The sequence below is a fragment of the Narcine bancroftii genome, chromosome 11 (genome assembly GCF_036971445.1).
Source record: "Narcine bancroftii isolate sNarBan1 chromosome 11, sNarBan1.hap1, whole genome shotgun sequence".
Taxonomy (NCBI): domain Eukaryota; kingdom Metazoa; phylum Chordata; class Chondrichthyes; order Torpediniformes; family Narcinidae; genus Narcine; species Narcine bancroftii.
This window is the reverse complement of record NC_091479.1, coordinates 101,921,521-101,946,420: the sequence shown is the minus strand read 5'-3', so window position 1 is coordinate 101,946,420 and position 24,900 is coordinate 101,921,521. Positions and strand designations below refer to the sequence as shown.

The following is a 24,900-nucleotide window of genomic DNA, read 5'->3' as shown; positions in this document are numbered from 1 at the left end:
CATAGATGAACATATATAATTGGACTGCAGCAGAGAACCCAACTAGCTCCTTAAATATTTAGACATGTTTTATTTCTTTCAGATGACATTTTGGTGGTACCAGATAGAACAGGAAGGAAGCCCTTCAAGTTTTCTGTCCATTAATTCATTTGTATAAACAGGGAGTGATCAGATGGGACCCTTCGGACTTGTGGTTGCCAAGGTCTGTAATATCACCCTTCCACTTGTTTTCCTGGCTGATTTTTCTTTTTCTGGCTGAATTTTGTTCCAAACACTTGTGCAGAGAAAGCAAGTAAGAGTCATGACACCCAAAATTTAAAATGTTTAAAACTCTATAAAATGTTGTGTGTTAATTCTAGTCTATTAGTCCTGAGGTGTTGATGAAACAGTTTTAATCCGTGTCTAATGCACGGACCACACTGTCACAGTACCACATTGACACACCCTGAAGCTGCAGATGCTGGGCAAATACAAACTTATAATTCCTGATGAAAATCAAACAAAAAAAAGACATGAAATCTGAAATAAAACACTGGAGGGGGGATGGGGGAGACTCAGCAGGTCAGGCAGTATCTATCAGAGGAGAACCCAACAATGCTTCAAGTTTGCAGAGTTCTTGCAATAATACAGATTTGCAGTGTGTCCATAAAACCTTTTAATGCAGTTTCAAAGATACTGAACACAGAAAAAGATGATGGAGTTTTTGTACAGTGGGGTATGAGTAGAAATATGCAGATTAAATGTACCATTGCATACAGTTTCAGGGCAGAGTGGAGCATTGACCCTTGTAACTATTGCTTGCGTGGATGATGCCGACATGCCTCCTCGCCTCCCCATTTTGGACCCTTCACTTCCCTTTATCCTGCTGCAACTTCATTCCACTCTCGTCACTCACTATGGTAGCAAATTCCACATTCTCTTGATGAAGGTTCTGGCCCAGAACATAAGCCATTCTTTTCTCCTACTGCTGCTGTTTAACTCATTGAGTTCCTCAAACAGATTGTTTGTTGCACTGCAGACCAGCATCTGCAGTGCCTCACGTGTCCATGTTACTCTGGGAAGGTGGAGAATAATTTCTATTTAAATATGTAGTAGTGGCATGGTTATATGAAGCTCTGCCGAGATAGGCTATCTATCTCGGCTGCACCATTTCATCGGATGCAAGGATCAACAACGAGATAGACAACAGACTCGCCAAGGCAAATAGCGCCTTTGGAAGACTACACAAAAGAGTCTGGAAAAACAACCAACTGAAAAACCTCACAAAGATTAGCGTATACAGAGCCGTTGATATACCCACACTCTTGTTCGGCTCCGAATCATGGGTCCTCTACCGGCATCACCTACGGCTCCTAGAACGCTTCCACCAGCGTTGTCTCCGCTCCATCCTCAACATTCATTGGAGCGACTTCATCCCTAACATCGAAGTACTCGAGATGGCAGAGGTCGACAGCATCGAGTCCACGCTGCTGAAGATCCAGCTGCGCTGGATGGGTCACGTCTCCAGAATGGAGGACCATCGCCTTCCCAAGATCGTATTATATGGCGAGCTCTCCACTGGCCACCGTGACAGAGGTGCACCAAAGAAAAGGTACAAGGACTGCCTAAAGAAATCTCTTGGTGCCTGCCACATTGACCACCGCCAGTGGGCTGATAACGCCTCAAACCGTGCATCTTGGCGCCTCACAGTTTGGCGGGCAGCAGCCTCCTTTGAAGAAGACCGCAGAGCCCACCTCACTGACAAAAGGCAAAGGAGGAAAAACCCAACACCCAACCCCAACCAACCAATTTTCCCTTGCAACCGCTGCAATCGTGTCTGCCTGTCCCGCATCGGACTGGTCAGCCACAAACGAGCCTGCAGCTGACGTGGACTTTTTACCCCCTCCATAAATCTTCGTCCGCGAAGCCAAGCCAAAGAAAAAGAAAGAAAAGAAAGAAAAAGAAATTACAGCGCAAGCAACCTGGGTTCGAATCTGACGCTGTCTGTAAGGAGTTTGTACCTTCTCCCCATGACTGCGTGGGTTTCCTCTGGGTGCTCTGGTTTCATCCCACCATTCAAAACATAGAGGGTTGTAGGTTAATTTGGCTGTAATTGGGTGGCAAGGGTTTAAATGGCTGGAATCGGCTTTTAGCATGTTGTAAATAACATTTTAAATCTTAAAATATTTTTGTTATGGGAGGTGAAAAGAATACAAGGTTTTTACTTAAATGTGCTGTGACCCCTGAAAGGGGAGAGTGCAGAATGCCTGTTGAGAATGGCTGCTCTAGAACATGGAGTATTCAAGGGATAGTACTTTTTGTTAACATTTCACTAAACTAAATTAATTTGTATTTAATCTGTTGTATAAATGGAAAATTGTTCTTACATTCTCCTTCAGACAAATTTTGGAGGATATCTGGTCTGATTGTATTTGGATATGGACAAAGTGGAACAAGACAATCTGTTCCCATTGGTGAAGGGGGTCAAGATCCAGAGGTCAGAGAATGAAGTTGATTAGTACAAAAGGCCAAGTGAGTGGTTCAGTTCTGGATTGGAGGACAGGCCTGGGAGAAGTTGTTGTAGTGGAGGCAGATTCAGTGTAGAGCCAACTCCTGGTTGTAGCACTCTATCACTACATCCTCTTTCCTTGAGATGTTTAATATGACGCACTAATACAGTATTCTTTCAATTTAAAGTTCAACACACACGTAACACAAACATCGGCAACATAGACATTTAAATGTGTAGTTCTTTATAACGCATCAGCTAACACAATAAGTTTCCCTGGCGTATATACCAATTCAAAGTAATAACGTTGTAGCTTCATCAGTCTTTGGATTCTTGATGACATTTCACTAAGATTTTTCTTGATTATTGCTATTAATGATTTGTGGTCTGTCTCTGCCATGAATGTTGGAAGACCATATACATACCATATATTTTGGGTGTATAAGTTGAGACGTGAAACCCAAAAAAACTCTCAATAAATGAGGGTCTACTTATACTCTTTATGAGACCTTAAATTCAGTTCAAAATCCAATCCATACTGACCTGGCGTATAAGTCAACCCTTGAAAAACCAAAAGAAAACCCCAACTACGACAGATTTTCATTGAGATTTTTATTAGCACCCTTCAAAATTGCTATAATTGTCTGAAAACAGCAACACATTTAAACCCCTTCAAAATCACTCTCGATCTCATTGTCTGAGGCAAAGATGGCGGCAAGCACATCCATACTCTCACTGTTTAAACAGTCATCATACGGGTCCCAGTCTGGATCTGATGAGACGGTTTCAGCTTCGTCATCAGTGCCCACAATAAATCATCTTCCGTGCCATCGATTGCACTTTTTAAATGAGTTTATCACAGTCTCTACTTTAACTTTGTCCCATGCCTCGAGCATGAAGTTACACAGCATATCAAGTGATGCAGCAAGCATTGTCCCACCTTCTGTAAATGACTTTTCTGCACTCAACATCTATGTATTCCATTCCTCATGCACATGGCCTTTGAATGGCTTTGCAGACATCAAGAGGTTGCTATAGAGGCATCCAACCACTCGTGAAACCACCATGTAAGTATTATGTAGTGTTAATCTACTTTTTAGTGTTCAGTTAAGTGGCTACAAAATGTGCCCCACACCAGCAAACTCCATTCTTTGCATAAACCACACGTTGCCTATCCATAGTTTTATACCATTTTCATCTAGCCATCCTTTTTCATGAAAATGTACAAAAATACCTTTAGGGAATTTCATTTTTGGTTTAATTTTGCATTGGAATATTACCTTGAGTCTTAACTTTGTCCCGTTGGCCATGTATGATAACACCACAGTAAACCTGGTCCTTTCGTGGCCTGTCCTTCTGGTTTGCACAGTTTTAACACCTTTCCATTCCACTGTTCTATTGCCCATCATGAAAAAAGTCATGGGGGTTTCGTCCTTGTTTCTGATATTTGCCAGTGTTTGTCAGTTCTGTGAAAACTTCCAACTTTATGATCAAGATCTTTTGGTTGTTTCTCTGCAATTTTTGTTTATTGGTGTAATACCAGATTTTTCCCGTTCAAAAAATGATTGCACTAGCCGACTGTAGCCTCAAAATCATCAACGATGTCTGAGTATGACTTTGCCCACTGCAATGGAAATGTTCCTATTTGATTTTGGGTGACTATGTAGCAATCTTGCCTCTGTTCACGTACCCATTCTGCAACGTGATTCTCCAACTCTGGCCAACGAGTGATTCCTTTTCTCAAAGAACATTGCATTTTTGGAATGTTTCTTAAAGTCTCTTCTTTCTTCCTCCAAAATGTTCTTGCAGCAGCAGTTGTTGGTTTTCTTGGCCATTTCTATCACTTTCAACTTAAAGCTCACTGAGGAATTTCCTAAAGGTAACCTCAGACAAGAGTATTGACCAAACGGTGTATTAAATGTATAGTATTTTGTGCTATCATTATGCAATTTTATTTGCCAGAAGCCATGGGATGCATCCAATTTAGTGAAAAACTTTGCACCAGGCATCTCACTTGTAGTTTGGCATTCAAGTCTTTTGGATTCATGCACACGTGTAGGTCGAGTACGTTGAATTTACCCATTCTGTGGGCTCCTTCACTTATTCGGTCGAGTTCCTGCTTGAGCTTGTCTTTTAGCGGTGCTGGGGTCTGCCTCGGGGCATGCATTACTGGGTGCGTATTCTTTTTTAACTATCTTATAGGTGAATGGCTGAATTCCAAATCCCTTGAAGATGTCTGGAAATTGATCCAGTGTTTCCTCTTCACTGTTCTATGCATTGGTGCTGTTAATGTGATACATCCTCTTGACTAGGTCTAAGTTTTCACATGCTTTGTCACCAAGCAGTGAGTCATGTCCATCTGGAACTACTATGAACCTGAGGTGATGTTCTTTATCTTTAATGTTCACTTTGGGTTTACATGTTGATGCTCTATCCACTGTAGACTTTGAGTAATGCAGGATTTGCATGGATGTATGGCTTTATCTTCATTGCCCTGATGTCATGCTCACAGAACAAATAGATCTTTTCCCCGTGTCCAATTTGAAAGGAATATTTGTTCCATTTGTATGTAATAACATAGTCCACTTATCCTGTTCAACACTGTTCACTACCATGCCCAAGAAAAGTGTATCACTGAGAGCAGTTTCTTCCATAGTGTGTACACTTTTACTTCTGTCTGATTTCCCTTTGGAAAACATAGCTCTGCTGCGCTTAAAAGACTTTCTCATCAGCTGGGTATTGTTTGGGTGCACATTGAGTGCCGCGTCATTTACAATTGAATGTTTCTCCATCTTTTTGTTGTTTCCTGTATCTTATTTTTCATTTGTGTATGTGTGTGTGTGTGTCCAGATATTGTGGCTACAATTATGCCTTCATTTTCACTCGCCTTCCCGCTATCAATGAACTTTTTCGCATGCTGAAGAGCTAATTCACTGGCATGGCTCCTGCTAAGGCAAGCGCTGTCTCTCTCGCAGCAACCTCTCTCTCACTTCATATCATTAATTCTGAACCCATTTTGATGTTGGATCATTGAATCTTGCGGCGATCCAAAATTCATGTACTTGCTTTTAATTTTGTCTGGTTGCAGGGGCTGCAGAAGCAAATCGACAGACACTTGGTGACTCTGCGGGGACTCTCTTTTGCTTCTCTCTCTCTGACTGTAAGAGGCTTTAGGCAATTCCTGCTGGTGGTGAATTTGTCTGCTTTGCAGCAGGCAAAAATAAATTTCATGTAACAGGACACAATTTTGTTGCTATGATAATAAATGAATCTTGACAATAAACCTGATGATGTTGACCCAGGGATGATGGAACTTGAATGCAGACAAGAGCGCGGTGCGCAGGCGCTTGGCCACCGCTGTCGTCAGGAGCGTGGTGCGCAAGCGCCTGGCCGCCGCTGTCGACGGGAACGTGATGCGCAAGCCCCTGGCCGCCGCTGTCGACGGGCGCGAAGTGCGCAGGCGCCTGGCCGCTGCTGTCGACGGGAGCGTGGTGCGCAGGCGCCTGGCCGGACTTTCCGTGCGGACGCACTGCTCCTTGGAAGGAGCCCTTGGGTGCGCTGGCCTCTCTCCCTGGGCTGGGCAGAGCGATGCAGCGCCTGGGCACGGTGCAGCAGAAGCTGCCCTGCGCCTTTTGTACCGAGGTGCTGGACGAGGCGGCCACCAAGCGGCCCAAGCAGGTAGGGGGAGGGCGGCTGGAGCCGGGGCTCCCTCTCCACGCTGGACTCGCCATAGCCCCTCATTGCAGGGCAGCTGCTGATTGCGGGGCAAAGAGCTTTGCAGTGTCCATCTGTGGCTGGCAGTTATTCACACTGCATCAACCTGCCCCAGTGGGAACTTCGCAGGAGCCCAGTCCTGGCTGAATGAAAATGCATGCCTCTTAAAGTCAGTTGTCCTGCATCTGGGGACGTGGGCAGCAGGGGCTTGCAAGGATAGGGACCAAATGCAGGCAAAAGGGATTAAACCAGATTGTCTACTCGGTCAAAACAGACGAATGCTGGAGGAACTCCGCATCCAGCCCTTCTTCAAGCAAGAGTAAGAGGTCGGCAGGCGTCTGAATTAAAGACTGGGGGCAGAATGGGAAGGGGACAGGAGTCCAGACCAACAGATAAAAGGTGTTAATTGGATAGGTTAAGAGGGAAGGAGAGCCAAAATCACTTCTCACCTCTCATCTTGGTACGGTGAGCACGCCGTTACAGCGCCAGCGATTGGGACCGGTGTTCAAATCCGGTGCTGTCTGTAAGGAGTTTGTACGTTCTCCATGTATCTGTGTGGGTTTTTCCCGGGGGCTCCAGTTTCCTCCTACCATTCAAAAGGACACGTAGGTTAATTGGGTGGCACGGACTCATGGGCCAAAAGGGCCTGTTACCGTGCTGTATGTGATTGTCTAAATCTAATTTAAATCTTATCATATCCAATTAACACCTTTTGTTTGTTGGTGTAGACTCCTCCCCATCTCATTCTCTCCCAGTCTTTATTCAAACTTTTTCCTGTTTTTAACTTGTACCTTGAAGAAGGGCTCAGGCCGGAAACACCTACCTCCCATGAATACTGTGAGAGCGGCTGTGTTCCTCCAGCATTTCTGAGTTTTTACTGTCATCACAGCGTCTGTGGACTTTGTGTTTCACTGCATACCATCTTCAAGTCAGATGTTCCAAGATGTGTGTGTGCATAGGGGTATGTGGGCAGAAAGAGCTCGCAGGGAAAGGCAAAAAGGGACTAGACCAGACTAGGTCAGCACAGATGAGTTGGTCTTGGTGGGATAGTATGTGAGCCCATGACAGACATGAAGGTATGGGAGTGGGACGCAGAACTGAAATGGTTGGCTACTGTGGAGTCTCCATCACTGGTGTGGACAGAGCAAAGGTGCTCAGCGAAGTGATTTCCCAGTCTCTCTGATGTAGAGTGGGCCACAAAGGGAGCTGTCTGGGTTAACTGGCCACACTAAGATCAAGATTCCTTTATTGTCATCTAATAATACAGAACATGTCTTTTCTTTCTTTGGCTTGGCTTCGCGGACGAAGATTTATGGAGGGGTAATGTCCACGTCAGCTGCAGGCTCATTCGTGGCTGACAAATCCGATGCGGGACAGGCAGACACGGTTGCAAGGGAAAATTGGTTGGTTGGGGTTGGGTGTTGGGTTTTTCCTCCTTTGTCTTTTGTCAGTGAGGTGGCCTCTACGGTCTTCTTCAAAGGAGGTTGCTACCCGCTGAACTGTGAGGCGCCAAGATGCACGGTTTGAGGCGATATCAGCCCTCTGCGGTGGTCAATGTGGCAGGCACCAAGAGATTTCTTTAGGCAGTCCTTGTACCTCTTCTTTGGTGCACCTCTGTCTCGGTGGCCAGTGGAGAGCTGAGTACAGAACATGTAATATTACATGAAATAGCCTTCTGCCTGCCGAAAGGCAGACAAAGAGTCACCATTGGTGTCACCCGGTGCTCCTTATAGTGGGAGAGAAAGAGAAGCAAAAGAGAGTCGTTTTAGAGACACTGAGTGTCCATGGTTTTACCTCCAGCGCTCTCACATCTTCTGTAGCTGCACAGATTCCTGATCGATTCATTGCCACCCAGATCCAAACCTCCAACACAATCAGGAAGCCTTCAGTGTCCAAGGCCATTCGGGAGCCCTTCTTCCCCTCAGCACCCCCTCGGATCCCAGTTCCAACACTTGGTTGCCATGAGCCAGTCTCCAGCAGCCCATGCGGGTCCCAGATGCTTTAACCGTGTCATTAAGAGATTGAATCTTGGAGGGGGGGGGGGGGTAATTGATGGGACTGGAGGAGGAGAGTAAAGCAGGTTTGGTGTGGGATTAGCAGAAATGGATAGTCAATGGCCAGCATAGATTCTGTGGGCCAAAGGGCCTGTTTCGGCACTCTGAGACTCTGGGAGTGATTTTATGCCCAGGTGCTTTGTGCGAGGAAGGGGTTTCCCCCACAGGGAAGTGATTGATAACCTGTGGGATCTGGCTGGACTTGACGTGAGCGTGTGTTCAGTCTTACAGAGTCATGGCCACTGGGGACCTGAGTCCGGAGGCGCTGGCTGCAAATGTCCACCATGCCATTGCAACCGAGAAGGTGGACGGCACCTGCTGTTATGTCTCGAAATACAAAGGTAATGGAATAAGACGGTGGAATTGGCAGTCTGTGCAACCTATGGCAGAGATGCAGTAAAAAGTTTGGTTTTGCCTACTATCCAGGCAAGTCCATTCGTGCAGTAATAAATGAAACAACAGTGTTGGCCAAATTGTGCAGGGTATAGAGAAAAATACAGCCAATAAACAGAGCCGGTTAGAGGGTAGTTTCAGGGTGTGATAACATCAGGAAATAAATTGTCCTTGATTTTGGAGGATCATGTTTTCAACCTCTTATATTACCTGGCTGAAAGGAAGGGGTGTAGCGAGTGTGACTTGGGTGGGAAGGGTCTTTTAATATGTTGGTGCCTTCCTGAGACACTGGGAGTACAGATGGAGTGGGTGGAAGGGATTGTGTTGGCCTGTGCCGCAGATGTTAAAGTAGTTCACTGCTTCACATGCTGGTCAGATCACCTTGCTGAAACCACTTCAACAACAACTGGTTTCAGAACTCACTTAAATGGCATTTGGTTTTGATTCTGAGTTTGACACGTTAAACGTTTGGTGCTAAACAAGGTGGCTGTGGTAAACGTTGGGAAATATGATGTACCTTTCAGTGAAAAAGTTCGTGTGGAAAGGGCATCAGGTCAGGGATGAGATCAGTGACTTCCAGGATGCCCCATTATAGGAAGGAAGTAGAGGCTTTTAAGAGGGTACGGAAGAGATTTACCAGGGTATTGCTATATTCAGAAAGTATTAAGTCTCAGAAGAGGTTGGACAAACTTGGACTGTTTTCTGTGGTGGCTGATAAAAGTTATGAGGCTTGGATAGGGTAAGAAGGAAAAATACTTTTTTTCATCCCCAAGTTAAAATTGTCAAATACTAGAGGGCTTAGGTTTCAAATGAAAGGGGGCAAGTTTTTACACAGAAGGGATGGGTGCCTGGAACGGGCTGCCAGGGAAGGTGGTGGAGGCTGGTACGATATCTGTGTTTAAGTGACATTTGACAGGCATGAGCAAGCAGCCAATGAAGGCACAGGGATCGTGTAGAGGCAGATGGGATGTTTAAATTGGCATCGTGGTGGCACAGACATGGTGAGCTGTTCCTGGGCTGTACATCATCTTAGATTATGGATGCAGGAGAAGGCCATTCAGCCCTTTGAGCCTCAGCACTGCCATTCAAAACAATCACGGCTGATCATGTGACCTCAGTACCCTCTCCTGTTTTCTCTCCACGCCCCTGATTACTTTTGCCAGAAGGGCCACTTCCAAACTCCCTTTTGAGCATATCCAATGAACCAACCTCAAAACTTTCTGTGGTTGGTTGTTTCACAGGTTCATAACTCTCTGAGTGAAGAAGTTTCTCCTCATCTCAGTCCTAAATTACTTCTCCCTTCTCCGTTGTCTTGTGATCCCTTGTTCTGAAGTTCCCCAAAATTAGGAATATTCTTTTTTTTGAATATTTTATTTATAATTTTTCTTACTCAAACAGTGTCAACCATCCATAATTAAAAAACACACTATATTCTTGTTGGAAACATTCTTCCTGCCTCAACCTGCCTGGTCCTCTCAGAAATTTCTGTTTCAATGAGATTCCCTTTCATTCGGATGAGCATAACCTGAGTTTCCCTGGTCTTTCTTCATCGATTCCATTTGGTTGACTTATTTGGTTATTTAATGTTTCATGGTTGTTGCCAGATTTGCCATGTCTCTGGGCCCGGCTCGATCGGAAACCAACCAAGCAAGCTGAGAAGCGGTTCAGGAAATTTCAGTCCTCAAGATCCGGGGCAGGTAATGACCACCTCCTTCCCTAACCCGTGGCTTGTCTAACCAGTAGTTCACCGTGAGTTTCCACGCTCTCCCAAAGATTAAAAAAAACACTGGAAATACTCAGTCAGTCAGCCAGCCAGTGGGGATAGGGGTAGCTGGAGGCAGTTAAAGGGGAGGTGAGGAGAGAGTACAGTGGAAGATGTCTGGTGGGATAGTCGTGTATCTTGGGACAGGCCCTTTAGCTCAACATGTCCATGCTGGCCACGTTGGCATTCTCGGCTCACCCCAGTTGCCTGCATTGGGTCCATATCCTCCTAACCTCTTTCCCTCCATATATCTGTCCTAATGTCTTTTGAACAGCTAAGTTGTACCCTCTTCTATAGGTTCCTCTGGCAGCTCATTCATGTTGGATGAACAACACCTCATATGCTATCAGAACCTTTCATCGGGAGCGCAGAGGGGAGAGGGAGGGAGGGAGGGGTCAGACATGGACCTTTAGGGGATTGGGGAACCAGGGAGGGATGAAGGAAGTTGTGTACCCAGCTGTGCCCTGGATATATAAACCTTGCAGCTGTCTGTAAGCTGGGAGTTGTAACGGGCGACATTGTGACAAAGGTTTCATTTCTTCCTCAGAGTTCATTTGGAACCTTGACAATGACTTCCGGATAGTTCCAGACGCTTGGATACCGGCACATGGTGTCATCCAATCAGAAGGCTGTCTGCAACCAGATGAAAATGGCCACATTCCTGGTGAGAGGCGGCTGTGTTACCTCAGTGACGCCCCGGAGTTGCATCTCGAGATGTCCTTTGTAAATGTTTCCCTTGTCCCCAAGGTTGGATTCCGGTGGAGACGGGAAGTAAACAGTATTGCTGGCATCTTTCTGCCGTGAATTATGAAACTGGATCCACCCTGGTTTTAAGACCATGTTTTGGAAAGAATCTTCTGGAAATCACCATTGTTCCTTTAGTGGAACTGCTCGAACAGACATTGGAACTGATAGGAACTCACATCAATGGCAACCCATACGGTAGGAGCACTTCAATTTAAAAGTTAAATTAGAGATAATAATTTAGAGATGCAGCGCGGTAACTGGCCCTTCTGGCCCTCACTGCCCAACTACAACCATGTGACTAGTTAACCTACCAATTCTGTATGTCTTTGGAATGTGGGAGGAAACTGGAGCACTCAGAGGAACGTACAAAGTCCTTACAGACAGCGCAGATTTGCGCTAACCGTGCCGCCCTTAGGACTTTTTAAATTAATTCAAAGGATGTGCACTTCACAGGCTGAGCCAGCATGTAATCGACCATCCCTAATTGCCCGTGAGAAGGTGGAGTGGAGCTATCTTCTTCAACCTCTGCAGTCCTTGAGGTGGGGATGTTCCTGCAATGCTCAATGCAATTTGCTGGAGGAACTCAGTGGGTTGAGCTGAGAACATAGAACAATATAGTACAGGCCCTTCGGCTCTCAATGTATTTCTTCCAAAAATAGTACTAAACCCTCCCTACCCCATAACCCTCATTCATGTGTCGGTCTAAATGCCCCCAATGTTTCAGCCTCCACCACCATCCCCGGCAAGGCATTCCAGGCCCCCACAACTGTCTGTTTTAAAAAAAACCTGACCCCTGATGTCTCCCCTAAACTACCCTTCCTTCTCTTTGAACATGTGAAAAGAAAAAAGTCGACATTTTGGCCTGGAAGCCTTCATCGAGACTGGGAATTTGGAGAAGAGAATCTAGTGCAAAGAGGACACTGCGCTCCTCACACTAGGCTCTTCACATCCTCACTCCTGATGAATAATTTCAGCTCAAAATGTCGGCCATCCTTTCTCTTCCACGGATGCTGCTCAACCTGCTTAGTTCTTCCAGCAGAATGAGTTTAGCTTCAGATTCCAGCATCCATAGACCCCGTGTGTCTCTATGGTCACAAGACCACGGGGAAGGAGCTCCAGGGCTTTGACCCAGAGACAATGAAGATTTCCAAGCCAGGATGGTACGAGGCAGGGAGGACAACTTCCAGGTGGTGGGGTCCCCCATGGCTTTGTTGCCCACGTCCCGACATCATACCCATCATTCTTGATTTGAATCTTGTTATAAGACACAGGACCAGGAGATGGCCACCTGGCCCTGAGAGCCTGCTCCGCCATTCGATAAGATTGTGGCCGAACTGGCCTTGGACTCAGCTCCACTACTCTGCATAATCTCGCTCGGTCAATGTGTTGGTCTGACTCGCACACTTGCTCCGAGATCAGGGGACATGGGTCAAAGACCCACGCCAGACAGATGTTCCCAGGGCAACGCTGCAGGGGTGTCACACAGCCATTAAAATCAAAAAGCTGATGGCACCCTCCCCCACCTCAACCCCGGACTCATGAAGGATGGTCCCCCCGACACTGCAGCCTTGCTTCAGCACAGCTGTGTTTGTGCCACCCAAGTGTCCGTCTCACAGAACTGGTCCCACATCCCAGCTGGATCAGAATGTGGGACCAGTGCAGTGAAGAGAAGAAGTCAGGGTGTGCAACAGATCACGACGCAGTGGCAGGGGAAAAAAAATATCTCGGAGCCCTGAAGCAAATGAACTTCCCTCAACCAGCACTTGTGTGCCAGGGTTAACTGAGAACTCACTGTTCTGCAGTGGAATGGGGGAGCGTCGCTAGAATGAAAGGAACCGTGGCAACAGAGCTCCTCTCCCTTAACCAGCTTTGCACGTTGCCTTTCAAAACCGGGGCATTGGAACAGCAGGGATTCTGTTAGTACAAAGGGAATTGGGCAGGAATGTGGAGTTTGGGGCAGGGGAGTGGTGCTGAGGCAGAGGTCCTGCCATGACTTTATCGAATGGTGCGCAGAACTGAACAGCCTTACTTCTGCGTGTTTGTTTAAAGTTTTTCTTTTAGGTTTGATATGAGAGAGTTTATTGTCATATGCATAAATGCAATGTATAGATGCACTGAAATTCTCACTGTAGTCAGACAGGTGGGTGAGATACACCAACTACAATATACATTAAATTACCACAATGTGCCAAGACAGAAAAAAGAGACAGATAAAATGGTGGCATGGTTAGTGTGGCGGTTAGCACAATGCTGTTATAGCACTAGTGAATGGAGTATGAATCTCATGCTGTCTCTAAGGAGTTCGTACGCTCTGTGTGGGTTTCCTCTGGGTGCTCCGGTTGCTTCCCACCATTCAAAATGAACCAAGGTTGTAGGTCATTTGGGTGTAGTTGGGCGGTATGAGCACGTGATCCGCAAGGGCCTGTTACTGTGCTGTATGTCAAAAAAAATGTAAAAGGATAGATAAATTTTGACAGCTGCAGTCGTGTTTGCTTTAGAAAGTGAATGTAATATCTGGGTTGTTCAGGGTGTTGCTTTCTGTGAGCACGGCAGACACTTTGCGGCAAGTAACACTCACTGAAGTCACCATTATGATGTGGGAAATGAACAGGCATCCATGTGATATTAAAGCCATGATCTGTTGTGATGTTGACTGGGGGTAATTATTTGTCAGGATAGAAGTTCCCTTCGGTAAAGCATTGCTGCTCTGCTCCATCAAGAGATGGTCCTTCCTGGAGGAGTCACGTGATGGAGTAGTGGCCGGACGGTGAACTCCAGCCCTCTCCAGAAAAGTCGGGAAAAACAAGAGAAAATACAAAGGCACAGAAATACAAGTTAAAGAAAAGTGAGTATAAAGGTGGAAAGAAGATGGAGACAAAAGGAGAAAAATCAAAATCAACGGAAAGAAGAGAGGAAGAGAAGACAACGGAGGAAAAAGGTGAAGGCCTTACCTGTCCGAAGAGGCCCGCTGTGGAGAGAAGACCCCACTACCTCAGGTCGGTAGAAAGAGAACTACAACAATGGCTCACAGAGCCGAGTAAAAGTGCGCAACCGCGCATGCGCGACTCCTCGCGCATGCGCGATGCGCATACAAAAAAACACACCGACGGGAGGGGGGACCAGCTGGGGAGTCGATCTCCACAGCCGGCAACGACAGCTGCAGAACACCTGCAGCAAGAAGAGACCACAGAAGACAATAGAAACAAGAAAGAAGAGGAGGAAAGGGCAGCAAAGAAACAACAGATGGTCAACCTAGAGGAAGAAGAAGAGGAAGAGGAAGAGTACAGGGAAATAGAAGAAGAAAAGATAGGCAAGGTAAAGGAGGTACTTGCTCTTGTTAGAGGATACATGGAGTCATTTAAAGAATGGCAAACACAGGAATTCAATGATTTAAGAAGAAGAATAAACAACACAGAAAAGAAAATAAATAAAATGGATATGACCTTAACAGAAATGGGGAAAAAAATGGACAAGATGGAAGAACGGGCAATAGCAGCAGAAATGGAGGTAGAAGACTTAAAAAAGAAATTGGAGGAATCTAATAAAAAAACTAAAGAGACACAAGAATTACTAGCCCAAAAAATAGATATAATGGAAAATTATAACAGAAGAAATAACATAAAGATAGTGGGCCTTAAGGAAGATGTAGAAGGCAAGAATATGAGGGAGTTTATAAAAGAATGGATCCCTAAGGCCCTAGGATGTCCAGAACTACAGCAAGAAATGGAAATAGAAAGGGCACATAGAGCATTGGCCCCTAAACCACAACCACAACAAAAACCAAGATCTATTGTAGTAAAATTCCTAAGATATACTACAAGAGAAAAGGTACTGGAGAAGACAATGGAAAAAGTAAGAGAGGGCAACAAACCACTGGAGTATAAAGGGCAAAAAATCTTCATTTATCGAGATATAAGCTTTGAACTCCTAAAGAAGAGAAAAGAGTTCAATGCAGCAAAAGCGATTTTATGGAAGAAAGGATATAAATTTACACTGAAGCATCCTGCGGTATTGAAAATATTTATTCCAGGACAACAAAACAGACTATTCTCGGATCCAGAAGAAGCACGAAAATTTGCAGAACAATTACAAAAATAGACTGAGGGATGAAGACGGGTAATGAGAGCAAAAATTATCACGATTGATATGTATGTGGGTAAAGACAAAAATAGACTGAGGGATGAAGACGGGTAAGGAGGGTAAAAATGACCACGATTGATAAGTATGCGGGTAAAGAGGTATAAGAGTGAATAGAGACAATGGGCATATGTGAAAGTATCTGTAATTAGAGGAAAACATAGAAAGTATAGACAAGAATTAATAAGGGAAGGTAGTGGAATAGAGAGAATAAGGAGGGAACTAAAAGAGTGACCTTTGTGACATATAAAAAACGAAATCTTTTCTGGGGGGGGCTGGGTGGGGGGAAAAGAGCGGTCACTGCAAAATCAGTTGACGCTTGCGAGTGGATTCGCAAATCCAAATGGAGAGGGGAGATGTGGTTGTCCGACAAGGGATAAAGGGCAACTCAGGAGGGGAAGGGGAGATTGGGGATAAAGAAGATAGAAATAGGAGAATAAGGAAAATGTTGGATGTTGTAGGAATGTTGTCTGGTAAAGAGTTGAAAATAAGAAAACAGAAATGGAAAAGGAGGAAAGGTAATGATGGAAAAACGGAAAGAGAAGATAAACAAAATATAAAATGGCTACGCTGAACTATATGACTCTAAATATTAATGGAATACATAACCAAATTAAAAGGAAGAAACTACTAAATTTACTGAAAAAGGAAAAAATAGATATAGCATTTGTCCAAGAAACACATTTAACTGAATTGGAGCACAAGAAATTAAAGAGAGATTGGGTAGGACATGTAACAGCAGCATCGTATAATTCAAAAGCAAGAGGAGTGGCTATATTAATTAGCAAAAATGTGCCATTTAAAATAGAAGAGGAAATAATAGATCCAGCAGGGAGATATGTTATGATAAAATGTCAGATATATTCAGAGCTTTGGAATCTACTTAATATATATTCACCTAACGAAGAAGATCAAAAGTTTATGCAAGATATCTTTTTGAAGGTAGCTAATACGCAAGGGAACATACTAATAGGAGGGGATTTCAATCTGAATTTGGATCCAAATATGGATAAAACGGGGAAAAAAATTAACAGGAAGAACAAAGTAACCAAATTTATAATTAAATCAATGCAAGAAATGAAACTTGTGGACATATGGAGGAAACAAAACCCAAAAGAAAAGGAATACTCATACTACTCGACTAGACATAAAACATACTCAAGGATAGACCTATTCCTGTTATCAGCCCACATACAAGGGAGAGTTAGGAAAACGGAATATAAAGCTAGACTATTATCGGACCACTCACCCCTGTTATTGGCAATAGAGCTAGAAGACATCCCTCCAAGAATGTATAGATGGAGATTAAACCCCATGCTACTTAAAAGACAGGATTTTAGAGAATTTATTGAAAAACAATTAAAAATGTACTTTGAAGTAAATACGGAATCAGTGGAAGATAAGTTTATACTATGGGACGCAATGAAAGCATTCATTAGAGGGCAAATAATAAGTTATGCAACCAAGATGAAGAAGGACTATAATCAGGAAACAGAGCAGTTGGAAAGGGAAATAATAAACATAGAAAAAAAATTAGCAATAAAGGAAGATACAACCAAAAGAAGAGAATTGGCGGATAAAAAAATAAAATATGAAACATTACAAACATATAAGGTGGAGAAGAATATAATGAAGACAAAACAGAAATATTATGAACTAGGGGAAAAAACACACAAAATCCTAGCATGGCAGCTTAAGACAGAGCAAACTAAGAAAATGGTATTGGCAACAAGGAAAAAAGACAAACAAATTACATATAATCCAAAAGAAATTAAGGAAAACTTCAGAGAATTCTATGAACAATTATACCGAACCGAAAACGAAGGGAAAGAAGGGAAAATAGATGAATTTTTGACTAAAATTGAACTACCAAAACTACAAATAGAGGAACAAAATAAATTAACAGAACCATTTGGAACAGTAGAAATACAAGAGATAATAAAAAATTTACCAAATAATAAGACACCAGGAGAGGATGGACTCCCAATAGAATTCTACAAAACATTTAAAGACCTAATAATACCGCCCCTCCTGGATGTAATCAACCAGATTGATGAGACACAAAACTTACCAGATTCATGTAAAACAGCAATAATTACAGTGATACTAAAACAAGGGAAAGATCCACTCTCACCAGCGTCATATAGACCAATATCTTTGCTAAACACAGATTATAAGATAATAGCTAAACTATTAGCGAACAGATTAGCAGAACAGGTACCGAAAATGGTAAATTTAGACCAAACTGGATTTATCAAAAAAAGACGCACAACAGACAATATTTGTAAATTTATTAACTTAATTCATGCAGTAGAAGGAAATAAAGCACCGGCAGTAGCAGTTGCTTTAGACGCAGAGAAGGCCTTCGACAGAGTAGAATGGAATTACTTGTTCAAAGTATTGCAAAAATTCAGTTTACCGGAGAAGTATATTAATTGGATTAAAGCATTATATAAGGGACCGTTAGCGAAAGTGACAGTAAATGGACATGTATCAAAGCAATTTAACTTAAGCAGGTCAACGCGGCAGGGATGCCCACTATCACCATTATTGTTTGCGCTAGCTATAGAACCACTAGCAGAATCGATAAGAAGAGATAATAATATAAAAGGAATAAAAATAAAAGACAGGGAATATAAAATCAGTCTGTTTGCGGATGATGTGATAGTGTACTTAACAGAACCAGAACTATCAATAAAAGAACTATATAAGAAATTGAAGGAATATGGAGAAGTGTCGGGATACAAGATAAACGTAAATAAAAGTGAAGCAATGCCTATGAATAACGCGGATTTCTCAAAATTTAAGGAGGAATCCCCATTCAGATGGCAAACGCAGGCAATAAGATACCTAGGTGTGCAAATAAACAAAAATCTAGGCCAATTATATAAACTCAATTACAATCCACTAATGAAAAAATTACAGGACGATTTAGAGCATTGGAAAGAGCTACCACTAACACTGATAGGAAGGATAAACTGTATTAAAATGAACATTTTTCCAAGGATACTATACTTATTTCAGGCATTGCCAATACAACTGACAGAAAAATTCTTCAAAGAGTTAAAGAAAATAATAAGGAGATTTTTATGGAGAGGGGGGAAACCGAGGATAGCACTAGACAAATTAACAGAATGGTATAAACAAGGAGGCTTACAATTGCCAAACTTCAAAAATTATTATAGAGCCGCACAATTAAGGTACCTATCAGATTTTTATCAAACAAGGGAAAAACCAGACTGGACGAGACTAGAATTAGATAAAATAGGGGAAAAGATACCTGAACACATATTATATAAATGGGACGAAAAATTGGTACAACATAGAACTTCTCCAGTATTACACCATCTCCTCAATATATGGAAGAAGATTCATGTAGAAAGAAATAAAATAAATTACCAAATACCAAAACTAATATTGACGCAAAATAAGCTACTCCCTTTTACAATAGACAACCTTGCCTTTAGAAAATGGGAAAAAAAAGGGATTAAAAGAATAGAAAATTGTTTTTCAGGAAGTAGATTCTTATCCTTTGAACAAATGAGAGATAAGTACAATATAACGGGAGATACAGCGCTGGCATATTACCAACTGAGATCCTACTTGAAAGATAAATTAGGAAGCAACTTGAGTTTACCAGAGGGAAGTAACCTTGAATATGTGATTACAGATACAATGTTAATCAAAAGATTTATAAAAAATATGTATATTAAACTGCAAGAAAAGGAAAATGAGGAAACAAATGGTAAAACTAAAAAAAAATGGGAACAAGATTTAAATATAAAGATAAAAAAGGAAACATGGGAGAAGTTATGCTCTGGAACGATGAGAAATACAATAAATACGAGGCTGCGTATGATACAATATAATTGGTTACACAGACTATACATTACACCGCAAAAGTTAAATAAATGGGACCCAACAGTATCTGATAGATGTTTTCGATGTAAAAAAGAAAGGGGAACAACAATTCATGCAATCTGGACATGTGAGAGAGTAGAAAAATTTTGGGATGATCTCAATCAGATATTAAATAAAATAACAGAAAACAATATACCAAAGAATCCAGAGATCTTTCTCCTAAGTAACATAAAAAATAAAGAATTTGGAATTGACTTGGAGGATGCACAAAAAAGATTTGTTAAGATAGCCCTAGCTGTAGCAAAAAAATGTATTATGTCAACCTGGAAATTGGAAGATAATTTGAAAATACAACAATGGTATATAGAAATGAATAAATGTATTCCATTAGAAAAAATAACATATAGTTTAAGAAATAATATTGAAATATTCGAACAAGTATGGGAGCCTTACATTAAATACAATAGCGAAAACCTACCGGGAACAAACATTACCTAAGTTGATGGAAGGAGAAGAGAAGAAAAGAATGGACTCAGTAGAATTTCTGGTGTATTTTTGTTGAATGACAACATTGTCTAACTGAATTAATGCAACCTAGATTGTATAACTAAAATGGATGAGAGGAGGGGGGATGGGGGGGTGGCTTGGGAGGAGGGAGGGGGGAGGGAGAAAAAGTCACTGTAAATGTGTGGAAAAGAAAAAGTGTATATCATGGCTATTGTGATTTATGGTGTGAAAAATAAAAAATTAAAAAAAAAAAAAAAAAAAAAAAAGAGATGGTCCTTCCTTTTCAGCAGTGGACCGCCCTGAGTCCCGCAGTTTTACGGGTGAAGTTTTTTGAAGCAGGCAGCGTGGAATTGACGGACTTTGTCTCTCTCCTGTGCTTCAGCTCTTGGCAGCAAGAAGCGGCCCCTGCACCTTCTGGTTCCCCATGGGTCACTGCAGATCGAGAAGCCCCCATCCCTCAACCAGACGGATCTGATTGCCTGGTTTAAGGAGAGCGAGGAGGCGAAGGTGGAAGGCATCGTGTGGCACTGCACCAACGGGGTCCTCGTTAAAGTGAGTGGAAGGCCGGAGGCTTGGTGTGGAGAGACGGAATTCTAAATATTGGAGTATGAATGGTTGAGATTTACAACACGGAGACAGGCCCTTTGGCTCATCCTGTCTGCCATCCAGCTTGTCTACCCAAGTTTTCCTCTTTTTCAGACCATCTCCCTCTAAACCTTCCCATCCATAGACCTGTCCAAATGTCACAATTATACCCGCTTCTACCCCTTCCTCTGGCAGTTTGTTCCACAGACCCAGCAACCTGTGTGACAAAGGTGCCCTCAGGTTCTTTTTGAATCTTCCCCCCCCCCTTTAAATCTCATCCCTCCAGTTGTAGACCCTCCTACCCTCGGGATAAGTACTTCATGCTTGCCTCTCACCATTTTAAGCTACCAGTAAATTCTTCCAATGTGAAGATTCCTTGACATTTTGTTTCACAGTTTCTAGGTCTGTTTGCAGGTCTCTGCTTCCTTCTGTCCTACCCACTCACTGTATCCACCTCTGACCCCTTACCCTGTTACCTGTGCTCCTTCCCCCTTCCCTTAACACATAGGTTACAACATTTTGACCTAAACAGCAACAGGCTACATTAGAGTAAGAAAAGTTCTCCTCAAAGAGAGAAAATACTTTGATGAAGATGGTTTAATTCTAAAGATTAAAGGTTTCAGATATCCCCTCGCACCTCAACTGTGCTCCCCCCTCCTCCCCTCTCACACCACCTTTTTTTTCAGGCATCGGCCTGTTTTCTCTTGTACCTGATGAAGGGCCCAGGCCTGAAACATTGGTTATCCTTGACTTCCTGTGGATGCTGTGTGTGACTTGCTGAGTTTCTCCAGCATGACTGTGTAACGCAAACCTCCCTCTTCCCCCACTGGATCCATCTGTCCGTCTCAGTCCACCAATCACTTCCCTTTTTTTCTTTAATACTGCCTGCCTTCCCTCTCCTTAACCCGACCCGTGACTGTCCATTTCCTTCCATCGACCTGGTGAGTTACTCCAGCCGTCTGCCCTTGCCACGGCTGTCCACCATGCCCCAGATTCCAGTTTCTTGTGCCCCCCACTTCCTAATGTTTCTCATCTTCCTTTTCAGCTTCACCGGCATCACCTGGGTTTGGAATGGCCACTGCCTGAGACGCACTTGACTTCTCGCCCCTTGACCATTAACGTCAATCTAACCAAATTCACGTGGGACTTTGACAGCAGGTCTTCTTTCGTAACTCTGGCAAGGCTCAATGGGAAGCAGTTCGACCATGTGAAAGATCTCTCCTGGGAGGATGCTGAGAGTTGATGCATCTTTGGTGAGGTGGTTGTCATGATAAACCTGGATTGTTGACTTGGACCTTGAGACTGATCCTCGATCAGTTGGCCATTGAAGTTTTCCTTCAGCCCGATACCTGTATCAGTTCTGCTTTTGAGTTCGTGTCGGTCAGAATGTTGGGATTTTTTTAATCTACCTGGGGATCAGCTGTGTGGTTGATGCTGAGGAGTTATCATGTAGAGTTCTCCAAACGATTGATGTGGTTTATTAACATCAGCCAGTTAATCATTCTCCATCCATTGCTTTCCTTCTCTCTCCCCAGTCCTGCCCTTATTTGTCTGTCTGTGAGGGAACTATCTGAAACCTATTTGATTGTTTAGAATTAAGCCATCTCCGTCAAAGTATTTTCTCATTCTAATGTAGCCTGTTGCTGTTTGGGAATCAAAATGTTGTACAGTAATTGTGTGTTGAGTGAAAATTTGCAGGTTATTGTATTAGGGTTGTTGTATTTTCAACTGCAAATTGATTTACATAAGAATACAGGGACACAGGAGTCAGTTCAGTCAATTGCCCCCTTGACTCTGCTTTTCCACCTGGCCTCAGCTCCACATTTCTGTCCAGCTCCCGTTGTCCAAATGTTTTGTCCTAGAATTATACAGCACGGTGATGGGCTCTTTGGTCAACCTGTCCACAAATTGCTTACTTAAGCTATCCCTATTTGCCTGTGTTTGGCTCATATCCCTCTAACCCTGTCCATGTACCAGTTGCACTGTCTTTGGGTACAATTGGCGCAACGCCTTTACAGCACCAGTGATCGTGATTGGGGTTCAAATCCCGCATTGTCTGTAAGTAGTTTGTATGTTCTCCCTGTGTATGTGTGGGTTTTCCCCAGAGGCTCGGATTTCCTGCCACTGTTCAAAACGTACCAGGGGATTGTAACTCAATTGGGTGTAATTTGGTGGCATAGACTCATGCACAGAAATGGCCTGTTACCGTGCTGTATGTCTTTAAAAAAAAGTTGTAATTGGCCCTGCTCCTGCTATTTTTACAGCTCATTCCATTTCCCTGTGTGAGAATAGGTGTCCCTCAGGTCCCCCTCGAATCTTTCCCCACTCACTGAAAACCCTCTCCCCTTCTTCCCCTCGCCTTTTCCCCAGCTCTGTCTCTCTCTCCTCTTTTCACTCCAATCTCCTCCTGACCCCTCCCCTTTTCTGTTTAATACTACCCACATTATTATATCCAGCATTATTCCAACGCAAATCTATCTTGAATATTGAATCCAAAGCTCTGCAAACCATGCCAGTTGAGGTCTCACTGCCTTACTATTACATTTAAATTTTGTAGTAAATCCACAAAGATCTAGTTTATAAGACAGATTTTAGTGTTTCTAAATTTTTAATTAAAAACATGACACATGCTTCTCCAAGTGCAGCGAAGAGCAAACGCACCCTTTGGCTTCTAAACAAAATAAATAAATGAAAAAAATGTATTTACAGAACAATTTGAACACATGTTAATAGTCTACAAATATATTTCAATGTGGCATGGGTGGCTGGAAACTACAAATTCTTCCTTAACTCCTGGGGTGAAGTTACAAATAAGAAATATTACAATAATATGTCTCGAATCTTTAAATATATTTTCAATTTGTGTGCACGTTGAACAACAACCTTTCCCCATGTTACTAACACAATTAGCATAACAACATGGAAAAATATCTTGACAACTGAAGTAAACAATTGTGGGAGGAGTGTGAGATTTAATTAGGTCCAATGCCAAGGATTTTTTTTTCAGTAGAATACACTCCTTCCTCAAGGGAATGTAATGTTTAGGCCTCTGAGGTTCCAGCCCCATGTGAATCCCATCTTAAATCTTCAGTGTACTTTTTAAACTAATGTTAATTCCACAAATATAACCCTTGAACTCAAAAGGTAGGAATGTAATATAGACTTGAATTCAAAGTAACATAAACCCTGACACATTGCAGCAAATAGAGTTATAATATTTTTAAAAACCTAATTAATTATACCTGGCTCTCTGTCCAGGACACTAATCTGATTTGGATTGGCTCCTAATTCAAGGTGATGGATAAACAGTAAATATCAAAGAGGTAGAAGCAATGTTGGGTAGAAATAATCTGAAAATCTCTTCCTCCTAAAAGGCTCGGATACAGAGGACAACTGGAGCTCTCGAGCACTAATCCCATCACATTTGAAGGGATACGATTTAATTTGTCATGTCAGACCCTAGCTACCTGGACTGCACACCAGACTTTACCTCCTTGTATACAAGGTAAGAGTGTTATGGGAAGGGAAAACATTCCCAGAGATCATCAAATTTGACAGCTGTCAGATTTTGAATGGCAGACTGTTCACTACTGATCTAATGATCTTCAGTCAATGGAATCATTTCCTGTGATCTCCACTCCAAACTGCTCAGATAATTTCTTCAATTGTTCTTCCAGAATAATGTTGCGTTTAACTTCTCGGTTGTAGTTGAATTTCAAGTCCTCGAGCTCTTCAAAAAAGCAAGGATCAAAGTTTTCGAGCTCCTTTTTCAACCTCTTTATCTCTTCCTAGAAAGCAAAAGGTTGTGATAAAATTGAGATTGTTGGCCCAACAAGGAGAAACTACCCCCTTTTCTTTATTTCAATCCTTCTCTGTCCCTCAAATTGATATTTTTAAATGGATGTGGAAGTCATATGGGACTGCAGCTGTGACTAGTTGGACCATGGTGAACTGTTCTGAGGATGGCATTTGGGGAGAGAATGGTGCCATGACTAGAAAATTTTAGCCATGAGGGCAGACTGGTTAAACTGAGTCTCTAGACAACCTACATTGAGATGGATAGATCTGGGGTCTGGATAGAAAAAAGCAGGAAGTGTGGTTCTACAGAAGAGTGAAAAGCTAGCGTGGTGGTAATGGCAGAAGACATCAGATTTAAAACAGTACTTCTGTGTGCTGATGGATGAAACGGTGGGAAGAGACTGTTTGGCTCTTTTTAATCGGGTATGGACAAGTCGGGTTGAGTAGCCTGTGATCACTTCTCATAATTTCATATGATATTCAGTTGGGCCCCAACTGCTCAGTAAGCAGATTGAAGACGGGAAAAAAAAACTATTTCTCCCAGAGAGTGGTGAATCTGGGCAAGTCCTGCCCAATGAAGCAGTAGAGGCTGCTTTGTTGAATGTATTAAGATACAGAGATTCCTGAAGAATAAAGGAATCAAGGGTTATAGGAAATGGGTCGGTCGATGGAGTGAAGTCCATGGCCAGATCGACTGTGATCTTATTGAATGGTAGAGCAGGCTCCTGTTCCTGTTTGTATGCTTATCAACATTTGATACTTGTTCATCTTTGTACATCTCCCACGTCCTGTTCATTGTGGCTATTTAAAATACAATGATTAAATGATTTATGCATTGAATTGTGAAAGTGGCA

The 24,900-nt window shown here is 42.8% G+C and overlaps 2 protein-coding genes across 6 annotated transcripts in view; one reads left to right on the top strand and one right to left on the bottom strand.

The window, feature by feature from the left end:
• The first annotated feature begins 115 nt into the window (after window positions 1-115).
• On the top strand, window positions 116-24,873 carry rlig1 (RNA 5'-phosphate and 3'-OH ligase 1). Of its 2 annotated transcripts, none has more exons than XM_069904318.1 (7): window positions 116-202; window positions 8,480-8,597; window positions 10,254-10,346; window positions 10,959-11,075; window positions 11,159-11,353; window positions 20,046-20,215; window positions 21,294-24,873. In XM_069904318.1, the coding sequence occupies exons 1-7, from the start codon at window positions 173-175 to the stop codon at window positions 21,489-21,491; spliced, it is 921 nt and encodes a 306-aa protein (XP_069760419.1). In that variant the 5' UTR covers window positions 116-172; the 3' UTR covers window positions 21,492-24,873. The 2 variants fall into 2 exon arrangements, with proteins under 2 accessions (XP_069760419.1, XP_069760417.1); XM_069904316.1 differs by lacking the exon at window positions 116-202 and adding an exon at window positions 6,005-6,166.
• The window catches only part of cep290 (centrosomal protein 290), a 110,104-nt gene continuing 108,041 nt past the window's right edge, over window positions 22,838-24,900 (bottom strand). For all 4 annotated transcript variants that reach the window (XM_069904309.1, XM_069904308.1, XM_069904307.1 and 1 more), the window contains one exon: window positions 22,838-24,036. In XM_069904309.1, coding sequence (XP_069760410.1) covers window positions 23,854-24,036 — 183 coding nt within the window. In that variant the 3' untranslated portion in view covers window positions 22,838-23,853. The remainder of the gene's footprint in view (window positions 24,037-24,900) is intronic.